Source organism: Nicotiana tomentosiformis, chromosome 3, assembly GCF_000390325.3.
Source record: "Nicotiana tomentosiformis chromosome 3, ASM39032v3, whole genome shotgun sequence".
In the NCBI taxonomy this organism is placed as follows: Eukaryota; Viridiplantae; Streptophyta; class Magnoliopsida; order Solanales; family Solanaceae; genus Nicotiana; species Nicotiana tomentosiformis.
Genome location: NC_090814.1, coordinates 99,696,980 through 99,715,880, shown reverse-complemented (window position 1 = coordinate 99,715,880; position 18,901 = coordinate 99,696,980). Strand labels below are relative to the sequence as shown.

Here is an 18,901-nt window from a genome sequence, read left to right as displayed (position 1 = left end):
AACCATCCTCGCAAGTCATAAATCATTACAAGTACCTACGGGAAGTTTTATTTTAGGAAACGGAGTTCTAAAAGTTAAAATGACCGGTTAGGTCATTACATTTTTGTTAGATTTTCACATGCATGTCGGTGACTTTATCCAATTTGCATACTGGTGAGCTGAGGGTGCTCGATTAAATGACTAAATCAACTGAATTTCTTTTAATTTTCTTATTTTGTTTTTGATCTTATTTTGGTATGTCTTTGTTTCTGGTGAGCTTTCTATTGCTTCTTTTTTCCTCTTCAGTCTCTAACTGTTGTTATAATTTTGAGTACATTTTTTGGGTAAATTCTATTTGAGTTGAGAGGTACAGAATTTTGATCCTATATCTTCTCCTTTTAAATGTTGTTTACTATTATGCCAACGTTTTTCTTTTTGAAATTGGGTGCAATTTTGAGCTTTACTTTCCTCCTGTTCTATTTCTATTTCTACTTCTTTTTGCGTCTTCTTTGGATTTGCTATTTTTTCTCAATTATTCTATACCCTTCTGCAAATGTATGTTCTGATTTACCACGTATGTTGCAGCTCGCCTATCCAGTAGTTTCGGAGCGTCAATATGTCTTTGCTTTTATTTGCCTCAAGAGTCGTTCCACGAAATTATAGGATTGAGTAGAGGTGTTCATAACACGCAGCGGAAGACAATAATAATTCTAGGTAGAATTTTTCGTGTTTAAAAATTATTTTGCATGTCAAAAATCGGATCTAAGACGTACCTGGTGAAATGAGTCTTATTTTAAATTTCTTCGATAGTGTGAAGACTCTATTCGTATCCACACCGAGACTGATCCTTACTATCAACTCTTTGATCAATAAAATTCCGCGAACAAATTGAATGAAAATATTGTGTTGAAATTTTTCTCAGATATCTCAACTCAAAGGTAGAAGAACAAGAAATAATTTTTTTGTACTAGTATTTTCTATCTTGGCTTTGTATTGCATTATTACTTTCCCAAAGCAATTTTCTTCTCATGATTTTTACAATATGTATAAGATTTATATCACCCTAATTCTTAATTAGGATTCACACACACACACACACACACACACACACACACACACACACACACATATATATATATATATATATATATATATATATATATATATATATATATACACATAATTTTCATTGGAAAAATACAAATCACATGCTTTATGATAAATATTTAAAAAACATGTAACTCATTTATGGAATTCAATTCTAAATTGAATTCTACAACTTAGTTATACTTTAAAATAAAAACATGTAACTCATTTATGGAATTAAATTCTTAATTGAATTCTATAAATATTAATTATAATTACCAAGTGCATATATATCAACGAAGAGATGTAATTTTAATTTTCTTATTTAAAATAGAAAATTTTAACTTGTTCACAATATTAATTATATCCTCTGTGCTAGCAAAGAATATAATAATATTTTATTTGGACTAATAACTAAATTTATTTGACTAATTAAATTCTTTAATTTAATTATCAAATAATAAAGTAATTAATCCTTTAGCAAAGATCAGAACACTCGTTAGTGTGCGACCTCATAGGTTCAATACTAAACCGGTAGTAAATTGATCACATCAGTATACTAATCAAGGGTGGCGTCTAGCATGAAGTATACAATTTACTCTCAAGAATCAGTAGAAGAATAATGTATTAATTCCTTCTGTCTTTATAGCTCTGGGTCACCCTAGGATATGGTTCAACTATCAAATCCTAATAGGCGACCGACTATGTGTTCGTGTAAAACGTAATCGACCATTGAATGACCTAAGAAACTCTTTGCTTCTTTCATTCAATTGCCTTGGCCAAGGTCTTAATTTGGTCGGTTATAATTTATGACAACATGGAGCTTAAACTCATTACCAAGAGTTGACAGATTCTATCTTGATCAATCACTAATTCTACAAGTATTTAATCGTACCAATATTCTTTCAACTATCGACCTAGGGCCATAGGTGTCTAGTATCAAAGCACAATAAATAACTTTTCAATTACTATGATGATATCAGGCCAAAGGAAACTCTTACATCACATTCTTCAAGAAAATATCATATTGACAGTTTATGGTAATTCTAACCATTAGGAATTATCCAATGCAAATGTATGTTCTCATTTACCACGTATGTTGCAACTCGCATGTCCAGTAGTTTCGGAGCGTCAATATGTCTTTGCTTTTATTTGCCTCGAGAGTCGTTCCATGAAATTCCTCAATGGAAGTAACTAAACAAGTATTTTGCAAAAAGAGTTGGGCTTCAAAAAATTATCAAAGCTAAGCTAAAGAGGTTGGTTACGGCCTCAGTTATTGTGACTATGTGCATATGTCTCAATGGTGTATGATGGTGTTGTTAGGCTAGAAGCTTGTTACCTATAGCGGAAACGACGGAAGAAAACCCTAGAAGGGTTGAGAAAAGAAGAGTGAGACGAGTGAGTCGGTCAAAGTCTAATTGACCAAAACTGATTTTCTTATTTAGTAAAAACTATTTATATTTACAGGTATCAAAAAGGGAAAAATAATTGTGAAAAAATAGTTACATGTCTAAACTATAAGAGTCATAAAAACGGCCTTCTTCTTTCCCTTATCCGATTGGGCCTGTGACAATTAGGCCTGAGATGTATCTGGGCGGACACCCCTCTCAAGCTTAAGGGTGAGAACACACCAAGCTTGCAAAGTAAACCATGATGAACTTGACCAGGAAGAACTTTGGTCATGATGTCTACCAACTGGTTGGAGATGGAGATAAAATGCAAAGAAATCAGACCAGTCTGCAAGCAAGTGCGTACATAATGACAGTCAATCTCAATATGTTTGGTGCGCTCGTAAAAAAATGGGTTTTTGGCAATATGAAGAGCTGCCTATGTCACAACCCAATTTCACCTATAGGTCGTGATGGCGCCCAACACTACAACTAGACAAGTCAACTAATAAATTAAACATATATTGATTAAACTTTTAATCCAAGAATAAAATAAAATACCAAATTCTACCAATGTGTGTGCCAAGACCTGGTGTCACAAGTGTATGAGCATCTAGTAGATTATACAAAACTCCAAATATTATCTAAAATGAAATAGACAGAAATGTAAAATACAAAGAGAGGCATTGGTAACTGGAGGACGGCTCAGAAAGGCAGCTCACCACTACGCCTCTCGATAACGAGGATGTGAATAATAGGTCCTCCACAAGTACATGTCTCAGATCCTGCACAAAAAGTGCAGCATGTGTAGTATGAGTACGTAAACAACGTATACCCAGTAAGTATCAAGCCTAATCTCGAAGCGGTAGAGACGAGATAGTTGACTTTGACACTTACTAAGGGTCAATAATAATAAATAGGATGGAATAGGATTTATTTAATTCAACATGATTCATAGAGTTAACAATTTTTTTTTTAAATCAGCAGAATTATTAGCGAAGGTTTTATACAACTATTCTTTGTTTTGGTCAATTAGTGTGAGTAATCAATTCCTATCTGGTTTTTGAAACCTGTACATCTTCCAAACTTGTTTCACATGAATATATCTGTTAGCTTAGTGTTATAGCACAAAAATATAGTTACCTTTAGTGTCTCATCTTATTATAGTAATACTTTTCACAAGAAAGGCATTCATCAGTTTAGTGATATATAATGAGATCTTGAACTGATACTCATCGAGAAGTGACTCTACTTATCCTCAAAATTAAAAATTACCAGTCATACACAAATCTTCACATCAACCCAATATAGAAAGTTTATTGCAAAAAAACTAAAAGAAAGTGAATTTGAAACCCAAATGAAGAAAAATAAACTTACATGATATTACCTTCAGATTAGTCAAATTTTAAACGTACTGAGCCTGGCCATTTGAAGTATCTGTTATGAATATAAGGTAACTTTAGAGACAGATTAAGATAACAGAAAATAATAAGACACTTTCATCAAAAGAGTAAAAGGACAATGGAGAAGATTCTTATACACACCTTTTAACTTAACGAACATGGTTTCATCTTTACCACAAAAGAAAATGTGATTTTATTTGATTAATTGTCTTTATACAGTCACTTTCGAGAGCAATCTTGCATATATTTTTTTAAAAATATATTCAGCTTCGAACACAATGGCACATATTTACCTAGCAGTCGTGTAGCAGTACCAACATTTAAAGTGCTTAGTGATTTCAAAACTTCATCATAATTTTTCAGCACACACGGATCACTATATTTCCTCTTAAACAACTTTATTTTTATTGTCCTCTCAGAGTAATTGAGCAAGACTCATCACTATATAAACAAAATTGGGGTTTAAATGGTCTCCACAATTCACAATTCTTAAGGAGAAAATCTGGGCAACAGCTCTGCGCTGTATTGCAGTATATTTTTTGAGGCAGTAAACCACAGAACTGGACATCTTGGTCTTTATAACAATTGTAGATATATCTCTTATCTTTTTATAGCCTTTTGAATTACCCCAACCCGATTTTTAGAAAAAAAGTTATTCCCAAAATAGTAACTGCTGTCCAATTCACGGGATTAAATTTCTGATTTTAAATGACTAAAAGTCACCATACAAAAGATATACTAATTCACATATAGATAGAGTAAGAAACTTACCCCAAGTTTGAGAGAGTTTCTCCACAAAATTCAAAACCTAGGATTTCCAAAATAAGCTCAACCTATCTCGATTCTTGAAGGTAAATGAATATTTTGCCTCACCACTCCATTACTTTTACCCTGTTTGTCTTATATCTTTATTCTCTTCTTAGAGGCTTATAACTTAATTGGCGTAAATTTTAATCTAGATCGATATTCAAACATTGTGCATACAAACCCACACATTTCAAGAAAGCTTTAAACCTAAAGCCAAAAAGGTACTAACTGAAACTGATGTAATATAGCTTCAAGAAATAGAAAAGAAAAATTCATTTATATCACGTAGCAAATTGATCAAATACTCAATTTTTCAATCCTTGAAAATTAACCCAGAACCTAAAATGAAGCATCTAAAAAAATAGCACAATAAAAATAATTCCTGAAAGTCACATCAACAAAAATGGCACAACAAATTGAGACTTACACATGCATAGTCAGGGTGCGCAGTAATCATGGCAGCATAAGTCTTGGTGGCCAATTCATCAAGCTGGCTAGTACAATCCCTTTGTAAACACTATCATACACCATTGAGACATAAGCACATGGTCACAATAACTGAGGCCGTAACCAACCTCTTTAACTTAGCTTTGATAATTCTTTGAAGCCCAACTCTTTTGCGAAATACTTGTTTAGTTACTTTCATTGAGGAATTTCGTGGAACGATTACTGTACAAATTAACAAAAGAAAAATATTAAAAACACCAAAATGAGGTATTGATAGAGGAGTGGTTTTCTCTGATGATATCAACTGAATATGAAGCATGAAGCCCTAAGTAGAAGGCAGGTGTAGAAGTGGAATATTGAAAACGGAGATGAACTGATAGACACAAAAGGAGAAGGAAACAGGCGATAAAATTCTAGACAATGAATGTCAAATAAATGAGGCGGCGATTGCTTTGGATGACACGTAAGTCTATAATACGAAATGTCAATACTGCCCTTATAATTGAATTGAATTGAATTCCTGGAAGCTGCCAGGTCGAAACCCCGGCTCTTATGTAACTAGTCTTAGGTGAACACTATATCAATTAATATATAATTTTTAAAAATTACACAAAAATTATTTAATAATGTGAGTTATATTGAACAAATATTAAAGAAAAAAATATAAGTTCTTAAACATGAAAACCATTGCTCTCATTTAGCTAGTTTGCTCGATAAATAAATAATAATACAAAATCTTACAAAAATACTTTAATGTTAGAGTTAATACTTTATAAAAAATAACCTAAATATAGGGATTTGTCATTTGTTGGAATGATTAAAAAAAGATAGAAAATAATAATGACATTTTTAATACATTTTGTCTTATGTTGTTACATTCTTATTGTTTCAAGTTTGCATATTTAGTATTTGACTTTTACTATAACCGATTTTGCTCTATTTTCTTATTTCTTTCACTAAACCTATACTTTTATTGTGAAAATTAATTTATGTGCCTTAAAAGATTTTTCAACTTGAAAAATAATTTTACTTACACGATAATTTTATAAAAGAATTGAATTTATGTTTTTGCTAATTACTTAATTCAAAGATTTAATTATTTTTTCTTACCATTTAAAATATTTATTTTTTTCGCATCGTTGCTTCGTGCTTTTATAATAATATAGAAAATTAAATAATTCATGAACTCCTTTCCTACTCGAATAATTTTTATCGATTTTTTGTGTAATATTTAAAAATTACATTCAATAATTAGAATAAATATTTAATTAAATACAAACCTCTCACTTTAATAGTAACAACGTATAAAAATATCTCGGATAAGATCCCTATAAGAAGAATTAAGTGTCAAACTTATTTCACATGGAAATTTCCATTAGCAAATATAAGGAAAAGAAAACATGATACTCCTAGTTGATTTGTCGACATTGAAATATCTCTTGCGCCATGCACTTTTCACAACTTTTACTTTTATTTAATGATGAAAGTATTTTTCTTATTAAGCGATATTCACCAAAATTATTACTAAAGGGTCATATTATTTTTTACTATATGCTTTTCTCCATTTACGGCACGAAGCAAAAAATGACTGAATGCTGAATGCTGAATCTGTTCTTGTTCTCATGTTTCTTGTTAGATGAATCTTTGTTATTTTAGGTAATAAGTATTTTTTTACCAAGTTAGCATTTACAATCTTTGTTCGATTTAGGACTAATGGTAGTATTTGAAGAGTATAAATAGTTTCCTAGAGAGCATGAGCAAGAGTGCTGGAAAATATGATTTAGCTAAACGGATATCATAATGTACTTTAGTGTGCACGTTGTGTAAGAAAACAACGTTGATAATATGGATGAATCGTTTGAAACATGTGCTTTTGGAAAACGGACATGTGCTTTTGAAACGTTACGGATGACATATTTTCGTAATATATACCCCACAGTTTTCTAACGTCGGTTGAACACTTGAACTACAATGTACCAATATAGTTGCAAATAACTTCGGAGAGCTGATGGCGTCTTGAAGAGAACTTCCTCGTGTAAGCATTCCGAAATATTGTTATCTCATTCTAATATCCCTCATTCTTTTGCAACTTCCTTATATGTCTCACACCATCTTCCATTAACCATGAATACATCTTCAAATGAATATGGTCCTCTGACATACTTCAACAATAATATCAAATAGTACATTTCATCTTCTCTACTATTCAAGAAAAGAGTATAAATAGATACAAATTTATAAAATATATTAAAGAAATTCTTTTGAAGTGTAAATATTAAATTTCTTATCAGTACAATTCGATTAATTACATTTTTTTTGTCCATGTCTTCGATAGGCTGAGGGTTCCGAATATAATACTCTGCAGTATGTACTGAAATACTCAGTGAACATAGAATGGTTGATATTGTCCGACTCAAGATACTTAACATATTTGTGCCACCAAAGCCAACGACTTACGAATGTTTATGTTTTCTTGTCGTGTTTGATTCTTTCTCATTCTCTTTTAGAATATCTCCATCTTGCTTCTCATCGTTCAAAAATCCCTAGTCTTATACCTTATATATGTGTTCCAGTCTATACGGTGGCCCTAATAACCTATTCTAATCTCTACAAGCGTGTGCGTCCTCTAACACTCTACTAAACCCCCTTCTCAGTTATTCGATGGCAAAGTAAATAATTTGCATTTGTTATAGCATACTCTAATAAATAAAAAATTATCAAAAATATCATTATAGTCATTCACGTTGACGTGAAAGCAGTATAGTAAGATTTCATAAAGCAGTTAAAATTATAGATATATTTAAGAATTTACTCATTGTATTCAAAATGAAATAGGATTAGAAACTTTAATCAATCATCTATACAAAATATAAAAAGTTAAAATTTATAGAAGAATTACACACAAAAAGAAACACGATGTAAGACAGTTGCGAATTTGACATGGAAAAGTACATGAGACAAATCTTTTGAATGATGAAAATCAGTATTATATTACACTAACATTGGTCTTGAATGTAAAATAAACCATTGATCTCTTAATATATAAAATTTAGAGTAAAATACTACGTTAATGTATAAGATTTTGATATTCAAAACTAAAAACTATGGCCATTATTTACTTGAACTCCAAAAATGTTATCCCCGTTACGATACAACAGCTACAACTACAAACATTAACATGTCATTATTTTACTTTTACCTTTTGTAGGTGAATAACTTCAGTCGTGCATGATATACATGTAAATGGCTATAATACCTAAAAGTAAATTTTATGCAAGTCATAAAAGAATAGAATATAATTTCTAGAATTTAATTTGGAATGTTAAGATGGAAAAAATCTTCCTACACAAATGTTTTATATCTGTCAATCTAAACCAAATAGAATAGAATTTCTAGAACATGTTATTTTTGTTAAACCAAACAAAATCGGAACACAAAAAGGAAATTAGTAATATTACCAATTATATCCGGTATTATAATTATATTTAAGGTTATTTTTGTCCATCAACATTGTATTCATGCTTTTATAATATATATATTTTTTAATTTATATTTCTGTATATATGACCTATAAGTAAATGCACATATTTGATATATGTATTAGGCATATTTAATGTATAATTTATGTACTCTTGGTAAAATCTGAATATATTTTATGTATATTTGACATGAAATATTTTTCAACTTTTCGATGTCTATGCATAAAATATAATGCATATTTCATAATAATGTACATTAAATAATTAGTGTATATTATTGTTATTAGGAGATAATATCAACATTTCACTGTAACTTTTCAAGAAATAGATGATATATTCAATATTTTATTTTAGTACTATTATTTTAACTGTGATAGTCAATATATAATAGTAATATTTAATATCCTTTTATAATTATTTGGTTTTCATCTATATATTATTATACACTATATATTCTAGATTTATTAGTTTCATATTCTTTAAATGATACAAAAGAAAAAATAATATAGAAAGACAATATCTTTTAGCAAGAAAAAGAGAAGAGATGCTTGGGTAGTTACAAATGTACATGTTTAAATAGAATGTATATTATCCTAATTTAAATTCCAATTAGAAAAAACTTTAGGCCACATTGTTTCTTTTTCTTAAGGGAAAAGAGTTAAACAGATCCTTAAAATTAGCATGCATGATTCTTAATTTTGAGGGGTGAGAAATTGGTGGATAGATCATAGATGGTTATTCCAGTTTTATAAGTTTTTGTTAAGGAAAGTAAATCTTTCGTTGACATATTTTGTTAATTAACGAATGCTGCTAAGATTCATTAAAAATTTCTTAATTCTTGCATATTTACGTTTTTGCCCTTAAAATAAGGGTACTTTCACGAATGGGCTGAAAATCATAATCCAACCTCATCTAACTAGCAGCTTGGGTTGGGCTGTCCTACCATGTCAAACCCATTTTGACTCTGTATTGGTAACATATAATCCTCACCCCTTATCTATAAAGCCTACGGCTAACTTGTTCTTTCAATTAAGCAACGCATCAACTTCTTTACTCTTTTGCTTCTTTGGGATAAGGTGTAAGTTCTTTTCTCTCGATGTTTTTTACATTAACTTATTCTTCATGTAGTGTTGCTTTGTTGTTTTTCTTATTTATTATACTTTGTATTTATTGTATTATAGTCAAGGTGAAACTATGTGTTGATATGTAGGTTGAAGGCTTGAAGCTTTCCTTAATAAACTTGGCTTAGCAAAATCATCCATATTTTAAAAAAGAAGCATATCTAATGGTTGAATATTTCTGGGTTTTTTTTTTCTGCGAATATTCATCTGCATATTGTATTTTTCACAATTGTGTATAGTTTTTGTTTTACTGCTTACGTGCTCTTGCTAGGGTTATGCTACCTGTCGGGCCGTTAACCTAACATATATTGTTTAGGCGTTTCTATCAATTTTGATTTTTACATAAATATATGACAAACTATATTTTTAGCAAAAAGAAAAATCATAAAGACATACACAATTGAACAAACATGGTTGTGTATTCGGTTATTTTGCAACAGCGTAGTTGTCGGCCTCCTCTAACATATTACTCAAGTAAGATGTATTTGAAAATATATTCTAACTAATAGTATTCTCTAATTGTTGTAGGTTTCTTCTTCAATTTCTGCTCAACATAAAGGTGTTCAACCTGTGGATTAATAATTAAAAGTACTTGCCTTGTCGTATGTAGGAATGGGAACTCACGTCCAAGAGGAAATAATTGTCGATATCCTCAGCAGGTTACCTGTTGAGTCTCTTATGCGATTTAAGTGTGTTTCTGGATCTTGGAATACATTAATCTCATCATGTTACTTTAGGACGAAGCATCTCAATATTGCCAGCAGGAACCAAAACCTTCAAAAATTGCTTATTAGCCAAATATCTTATAAGGATGGTGAAGCTAATACCAGCATCTCTTTTTCTTCTTTATCTTTGAATATTCAAGTCGTACGAAAACTTGATTGCCCGTTAAACTATGAACCAAAGTATGGCAGAATATATTGTTGTTGTGATGGCTTGTTTTTAGTCGGGCTTCAGAATACACCTAAGAGAGATCCTTCGATATTATTGCTATGGAATCCCTCCACAAGAGAAACAATAGTACTTCCTCATTCAGATTACTCCACCGTGGACAGAAATAGATACACTTTTGGATTGGGTTTTGACTCAAGTAGTAATGACTATAAGGTCCTTAAGGTTAATAACGAGGATGACACCCTCAATGAAATTCTCTCAGTTAAAAGTGGTTCTTGGAGAAAACTTGCTAATAAAAGCTGTAGAAATAACGTATCATGCTTGTTTATGCATATGGATTTGGCATTTGTACATGGAGCATTTCATTGGCTAGGACGTATTCAGCTCCCAGAGTTTATTGTGATCTCGTTTAATATTTCAAATGAAACGTACAGAGATGAACCGTTGCCAGAGCCAATGTGCTTGACGATGACAGTGAGAGAGTCAGTTGTATCAGTGTTGAAAGGAATGTTATGCGTTTATTCTACTTATCATGACGGGAGCACATTTAATTTATGGGTGATGAAACTTTATGGTGTCAAAGAATCTTGGTCTAAAATGCTTACTATACCTGCTATTGGGGTTCCTTTAACTATACCAAAATACATATTTGCTGATGGTGAAGTGCTACTATGTTGTGAATATTCTGAAAGGACTGTATTTAGGACATCGAAAGGACCATTTATTGAATGGCCCGATCTGGTCCGTGATGACATCAATGAAGATTCCATTCTCGATGTATACGTTTATACCCAGAGCTTGATGTCTCCAAAGGCAATCACTAATAAGCTTCGTTAATTCGCATTGCTTAGTAGTAGTATATACTCTACATGTTAAATCATGTTGCAAACTCATATTCTCTTAAAGTTTATTTATTCTTGCGAGTTTTTGGAGGTTTCAAGTTTGATTTACCTTTTATTTTATATTATAGTTGGGGATGACTCGTGTACGATATAATAAACCACTCGTTCAGAACATATAAAATCCTTCCAGAACAGTAAGATTTTCCAAAGATAGAAAACCATTTATTGTAAAAGTTAGATTTAGTAATTAGTTAATTACAGACAAGGCAGATGCACCTTGACTTAAGCGGAAAGTTCGAGATTGCTCAGTGGCATAAAAGAATCCCCCGTTTACTTGATTTGAGCTTCAAAGGAGAAATTAGGAATGACTTTAGATTAATCAACAAGAGTTTGAACAATATAAGGAATTAATCTGCAATATAATTCTAGAGATAAACATCATCCGTTCTTGTAGCCATAGTTGAGTGAACTTAATGCTCTTAGTTGAATGCGGGGGAATTAACTAGGACAGAGTTGTTAATTGTTGGGAAATTAACTATTGGGTGATTGAGAATTTCATTATTTGTTGGGAAAAGGATTTGGCTCCTCGTTTCCTCTCGTTTTTATTACGCTCTTATTAAGATGAGTGACACATTTCTCATTTAATGTTTATAATTTAGATTTAATTCACCAACCTAGCTTTATATATATATATATATATATATATATATATATATATATATATATATATAATAGTGGGTTAAAAGGATTTTCCAAGACAATTTTGGATAGAGATTATTTTATTTACAGAGTCACCACTTAGAATTGAATTTCAGTGTTCCAAGTAACCTTATTAAATCCCTAGTCAAAAGGAAATTGACTCCATTTATTATTGATCCGCGAAAACAAAAGTGTACGAAATTCTATTGAAATCCACACTTCGGGGTTTTAGTGTCTGGTTTCCATGAATAAAATGGCCAAGCGAATGATAAGTCAAGAAAGCAGCACGCAAATTGCCATCGGGTATCCTATAAAATGGCCAACCGAAAACAATGTTGCTCTGGAACTGGATGTAGATATGCATTGCGCCTCATGTTTTTACTTCTAAACCATGGCTCCCATGTTTCTCATACCACTGCCACAAGTTCTCCAAAGAGATATTCGATATCTCATGTCTGCATAGAGGATCATTAGTAGCTTGACTGCAGAGGCAAGCCCGACAAGTCCGAATACTAACAGATGGGCATATAAATGGAGAGGCAGAATTAAGAAGTTTCTCAAACTCGGCAGCAGGATAGCCATTACCGATCTCAATGGCTTTAGAGGCTAGCTGTGCCCTATGGGCATCATTCACTGCCTGAGAAATGTTTCTCCAATCATTTTCAAGACTATGAAAGGTTTGGATTTTAGCTTCAGGAACGAAGAACTTCGCCGTAGCAGCATTGTCGTAGCCCTGCTCTAGAGTGCATGTGTTATGATTTCTCAACTTCCCAAACTGAGTATCACCAGGTAAAGCTTTTATATTTTCTGAATTTTGACCTACATTTATCACTCTGACATTCACTGAGGAAGAAACAGGAGCTTGACATTTAGAAGCCAGTTGCTCATGTGTAACATTTTGACCAGGAGGAGAAACTTCTTTGTCCGCTTTGTCACCCTCTCCATCCACAGCAGGAAGCTCCTGCCGCCGCGCTGTTAGGTCATCGAACTTCTCTGATCTAGATAACAAGTCAAATTGATGTTCAACCATTTGATCATCCACGTTGGATACAACAATCGGGACATCTCCTGTTGCTTCCACATTACGGGAACAAGCTTTGGGATTCGGGATTGGTTTAAGGGAAACATATTGAACATTCCTTTTCTTGTATCTAGCCCTGAAAGAACTTGTTCCAGTTCGAGAATCTGCAACATTAATTGATCTTTTTGCTGAAGCTATTTGAGTAGCTGAACCAAATACATCATCTGATTGCGTGTTAGTCTTCAAACAAACATTTGAAGAGGCTCCATTAACTGGAGATCCTTTCTGACATTGACTTTCATTCTCCTCCAGTGGATCTAAACACTTATTTCTCCTGGGATTTTTTGGAAATTTGAGCTTTTCCTGATTTTCATGTGCGGATTGTGATAATATAATAGAATCATTAGGAAGCTCTTTCTTCAATGTACTCTTTTTCAACCTATCATCAAACAGTGAGAAACCTAAGTTCAATTTTTCCAAGTCACAGTTGCTTACATCAGCATCATTCTTCTGGACCCTTTTCCAAATACAATGATAATTTTCCTTTCTCGCATGGCTATTCTGGTTTCCAGTACTACTTGCATAGACATTTGAGTATTTCGGAACTCTTCTAAAATACTTATCCTTCTTTTCTGTTACATAAGGATTCCCAAGATGCTGCTTTGAACGCTTTTTCCTCTCACCAGCACTGTTTAAGATGTATCCAGCATAAGAAACCTCTGTACTTGCAGGTGATTTACATCCACCCGAACTACATCTTTCATCACTCCTTGAGCCAAGAGCAATAGAGCTCACGGTCATGGCATCTTTGTATCACAGCTTGAGTTATTGAACATCCAACTGCAGATTGCAGCTCATTTAGGCCATTACTGCACTTGAGATTTCTATTCCGCTTCCCCTTCTTTCTAGGTTTTTTCCTTGAGTATCTGTCTGTGGATCTATTTTCCTTAGGGTCATGAATATCCATATTTTCTACACTATTGGCATCAGATCCCCGGGAGATGGTTCCAGGAAATTCACATTCGATAATTGGATTTTGACCAGAAGGAATGATTGATAACATGTCCCATTTCTTTAGATTGCTGAAAGCACCTCCATCGTGTAGAGAGCTTCTAGACGAGATTGATTCAAGAGGAGAGCCAATATTAAAAACTCTTTGAATTTTCTCTCTACCAAACAAGAAAGAAGTTAATGGCAACAACGAACCAACTTGAATTCTATTTACATTTGATTGAAGTGATCTCCGACGGTAGAGATATTGTTGTGGAAGAACAAGAACTCTCCATAGTCCATTGGATTCCAAGACAAAGAATGTGACATCTGTAGACCTGCAAAATGATTCATATGTTAACATATGAACATTGTTAAGCTTAAACCAATATCATGTGAAAAGATATAGGGCCAACTGTTGGTATCTGATGCGATATTTCAATTTATAAGAAAAGCTATAAATGTGGTATATGACGTCAATTCCACTTCCCAACGACGTAGTTGGTATATAGTGACAAGCTACAGAAAATGAACTTCAACAATAATACACAAATACAAAAATATATGTAGCTCATCGATAGTACCAAGAAGCTGTCTTTACCTACAATTGCAAAATCTCCAAATAACAGAAGATACTCCATAGTCCTAGAAGAAAGTACCACAATACATGTCAGAACTAATCCAGATGAATGACAAAGAGTTAGTACATCCATGTGATTTGCAGCAATTAATATACACAACCATAGAACATGAACTGAACTTATGCACCTCTAGAGATTTCAGGGACAATGTACTGTCATCCATATCTGGATCTTTCTGAATGATGCTACCTGATCACCTAAGGATACAATGCATTTTTCTGCAACGTAAAGAGAGCACATGGAGATCACCATATGTGCTACTTCAGTAGTCTTCAACTTCAGGGAAATGCATATTGACATATATCAAAGAATGAAATTCAAGATGCAAGGCTGCCTAAAATTTTGCATAACCTATTACTTCTTCCAGAAAAGCTATGCCTACTATCTTGTTCGTATACCCCAAAAACTTGACTTAGAATTTAAATGCTTAAAAGTTTTCCTTCTTAAAAGAGAAGAATTCAAATAAATATAAACTAGTACCATTATATGTTATTTAAACCTGATGTGACATTTGAAAACAATGTTTTCAAACTTTGTTTACCTAAATTCCATGCTTGCCAAAGTAGGTACATACTAGAATTAAGGAGGTTCAATTGCACTCGCATATACCTAGTGAATCAATGAACTTCTAAATAAATGGAGCTCCATTTAGAAAGAACATGGCCAAGCAAAGCAAGAAGAAGGTTAAGAACAATGAGGTCCAATACATTACGAGCAGTAAAGGTTGATTTTTGGATGAATATGATCGTGCAAACTTACATCAGAGCTGCTTATGTTCAGTGTTAGGAAAAACAACTACCAGGAGTAGTTAGAAGAAGAAGGTTTACAGGGTATAAAAGTGACAAAGTAAAGAAATTTCACATGGTTTTTATAGGTCATTTAGTTCTCAAAAATTACATTGTGATAGATGCTCAATTCTATGGCCTTTAAAATTACATTCCGAGGTAATAATAGGAGGAAAGCTTACTGATTTACAACGAAAAAAGTTATGAAAATATCACTAATATAATAGTATAAAATACGCCAGCTTGAATAAGGAAAACCAGAGATTTGAATGACACCTAAATTTCCAGTCAAATAGTATCCACAAGATTAGCGGACAGGGGATGGACAGATAATTAGACTTTAAAGGATCACGTCAAACGTCAGAACCGATTTACAATTCATTTTCTCTTACATTTACAATAACATTTCTCTTTATAACTTAAAACATGAACCTGTAGATGAACAAATACCTGACCTCAAGACCTCAGCAATTATCTCTGCATGAAAAATGAATGCACATAATAAAATTAAATGTTCAAAATCCAAAAAATTGAACATTACAAGGGGAAAAGGATAAAAAAGAGAGGCAAAAATTTATACCAGTCAAGCAATTAAAGATGACAAAAACATTATGTTGCAAGTAATGCTTTAAGACAAAGGAATGAAAGTCAGTAGAAAATAAAAAATAAAAAGAGAGAAGAACCCTGTGAGCATGTGAAACTCAAGTTGGGCACTTCTCTTCCTGGTGCAGAAACTGAAATCAAAGAGGCCACAAATATTTACCCAAACCGAATTTAATTTTAGTCTTAATCACTACTTTTTTGTTGTGTGGATAAATTAGCAACCAAATACAACACTCATAGCCACAAAATAGAAACAACCAAGAAAGAGAAACATAGACAAAACATGGATTATTACTGATCTACATGTAAATACCGTAATCCAATCGCAAACCCAAAATCACAAAGCTTAATACTTTAACAAAAAACAAAAAAAACAGTAATTCAAGGTTCCTGGAATTTAGGAAATGACTGCTATATATTTTGTAGGTCAAGAATAGTCCTTTTTCTCAAACTTCAACCATTCACCCATGTACAACACCAAAGAAAATAGAAAATAAAAATTATTATCACCTAAGAAAAATATGGCTACGAAATTATTAACTTTCTTTTTCTTCTTGTCCTTTCTGGGTTTTGAGGCCCTCAAAAAACGTACAGAATGAGTTCAAGAAAAGATTACAAAAACTTGCCTTTAGAATGAAGAACGAGCTATAAGATTTAAAAAAACAGCAAAAGTTCAAAGAATCATGGCAGTGTTTATGTATGAAATTATGTTTAAGGAAGTAGCAACAAAGTGGGTTTTTTTGTTTCTTTTTTCCCATTTGGTGTTTTCTTCTTTGTTTCCTTGGGGTGGGAGTGTTGGGGTGGGGGTCAGACCCATTTTGAGTCTGTATTGGTAACATATAATTCTCACCCCTCATCTATAAAGCCTACGGCTAACTTGTTCTTTCAATTAAGTAACGCATCATTTTCTTCGCTCTTTGCTTCTTTGGGATAAGGTTTAAGTTCTTTTCTCTCTATGTTTTTTACATTAACTTATTCTTCATGTAGTGTTGCTTTGTTATTTTTCTTATTTATTATACTTTGTATTTATTGTGTTATAGTCAAGGAAAACTATGTGTTGATATGTAGGTTGAATGCTTGAAGCTTTCCTTAATAAACTTGGCTTAGCAAAATCATTCATATTTAAAAAAAAAAGAAGCATATCCGATGGTTGAATATTTCTGTTATGTTTTTTTCTCTGCGAATATTCATCTACATATTATATTTTTCACAATTGTGTATAGTCTTTGTGTTTACTGCCTACGTGCTCTTGCTAGGGTTATGCTACATGTTGGGCCGTTAACCTAACATATATTGTTTAGGCGTTTCTATAAATTTTGATTTTTACATAAATATGTGACAAACTATATTTTTAGCAAAATGAAAAATCATAAAGACATACACAATTGAAGCCAACTTAAGGAACCAAGTGTTCCGATTTCAACCCAAACACTTTCAAATCCCGAACCAACCATCCCCGTAAATCATAAATTATTAAAAGCACATGCGAAAAGTTTTATTTTAGGGAACGGGGTTCTAAAAATCAAAATGACCGGTTGGGTCATTACAAGTTTAGTGTTATAGCACAAAAATATAGTTACCTTTTGTGTCTCGTCTTATTATAGTAATACTTTTCACAAGAAAGGCATTCTTTAGTTCAGTGATATATAAGGAGATCTTGAACTGATACTCATCGACAAGTAACTCTACTTATCCTCAAAATCAAAAATTACTAGTCATACACAAATCTTCACATCAACCCAATATAGAAAGTTTTTTGCAAAAAAACTAAAAGAAAGTGAATTTGATACCCAAATGAAGAAAAATAAACTTACATGATATTACCTTTAGATTCTGATAGTCAAATTTTAAATGTACTGAGCCTGAGCCTGGTCATTTGAAGTATATGTTACGAATGTAAGGTAACTTTAGAGACAGAGTAAGATAACAGAAAACAATAGGACACTTTCATCAAAAGAGTAAAAGGACAATGGAGAAATTTCTTATACACACCTTTTAGCTTAACGAACATGGTTTCATCTTTACCACAAAAAAAAAGTGATTTTATATGATTAATTGTCTTTATACAGTCACTTCCAATAGCAATCTTGCATATAAAAAAAAAAAGAACATTCAGCTTCGAACACAATGGCACATATTTACCTAGCATTCGTATAGCAGTACCAACATTTAAAGTGCTTAGCAAAACTTCACCATAATATTTCAGCACACACGGATCACTATATTTCCTCTTAAATTTTATTTTTCCTCCCAGAGTAATTGAGCAAGACTCATCACTATATAAACAAAATTGGGGTCTAAATGGTCTCCACAATTCACAATTCTTAAGGAGAAAATCTGGGCAGTAGCTCTGCACTGTATTACAGCAGATATTTTGAGGCAGTAAATCACAGAACTGGACAACTTGGTCTTTATAACAATTGTAGATATATCTCTTATCTTTTTATAGCCTTTTGAATTACCCCAATCCGATTTTTAAAAAAAAAATTATGCCCAAAATAGTAACTGTTGTCCAATTCACGGGATTAAATTTCTGATTTTAAATGACTAAAAGTCACCATACAAAAGATATACTAATTCACATATAGATAGAGTAAGAAACTTACCCCAAGTTTGAGAGAGTTTCTCCATAAAATTCAAAACCTAGGATTTCCAAAATAAGCTACACCTATCTTGATTCTTGAAGGTAAATGAATATTTTTCCTCACTACTTCAT

General features: G+C 32.3%; 2 protein-coding genes and 1 long non-coding RNA gene across 11 annotated transcripts; 1 reads left to right on the top strand and 2 right to left on the bottom strand.

The window, feature by feature from the left end:
* Window positions 1-1,874: 1,874 nt before the first annotated feature.
* Window positions 1,875-11,441, top strand: LOC104103404 (F-box/kelch-repeat protein At3g23880-like). Its single transcript, XM_070198894.1, has 2 exons — window positions 1,875-1,907; window positions 10,344-11,441. Exons 1-2 carry the CDS (start codon window positions 1,875-1,877, stop codon window positions 11,439-11,441), a joined length of 1,131 nt encoding a protein of 376 aa, XP_070054995.1.
* On the bottom strand, window positions 2,978-5,497 carry LOC104098092 (uncharacterized). The gene is made up of 3 exons (XR_686692.4): window positions 5,091-5,497; window positions 3,841-3,890; window positions 2,978-3,238 (listed from the first exon to the last, which is right to left on the bottom strand). It is a non-coding gene; the product is annotated as an uncharacterized lncRNA (long non-coding RNA).
* An 849-nt stretch (window positions 11,442-12,290) lies between the features above and the next one.
* LOC108945464 (uncharacterized) lies at window positions 12,291-16,993 on the bottom strand. 9 transcript variants are annotated; one of them, XM_070197329.1, is made up of 5 exons: window positions 16,812-16,993; window positions 16,033-16,059; window positions 14,925-15,015; window positions 14,758-14,801; window positions 12,291-14,494 (listed from the first exon to the last, which is right to left on the bottom strand). In XM_070197329.1, exon 5 carries the CDS (start codon window positions 13,965-13,967, stop codon window positions 12,516-12,518), a length of 1,452 nt encoding a protein of 483 aa, XP_070053430.1. In that variant the 5' UTR covers window positions 13,968-14,494; window positions 14,758-14,801; window positions 14,925-15,015; window positions 16,033-16,059; window positions 16,812-16,993; the 3' UTR covers window positions 12,291-12,515. The 9 variants fall into 9 exon arrangements, with proteins under 9 accessions (XP_070053430.1, XP_070053431.1, XP_018626955.1 ...); XM_070197330.1 differs by having other exon boundaries at window positions 16,038-16,059; XM_018771439.3 differs by lacking the exon at window positions 16,812-16,993 and adding an exon at window positions 16,163-16,782.
* Window positions 16,994-18,901: the final 1,908 nt, after the last annotated feature.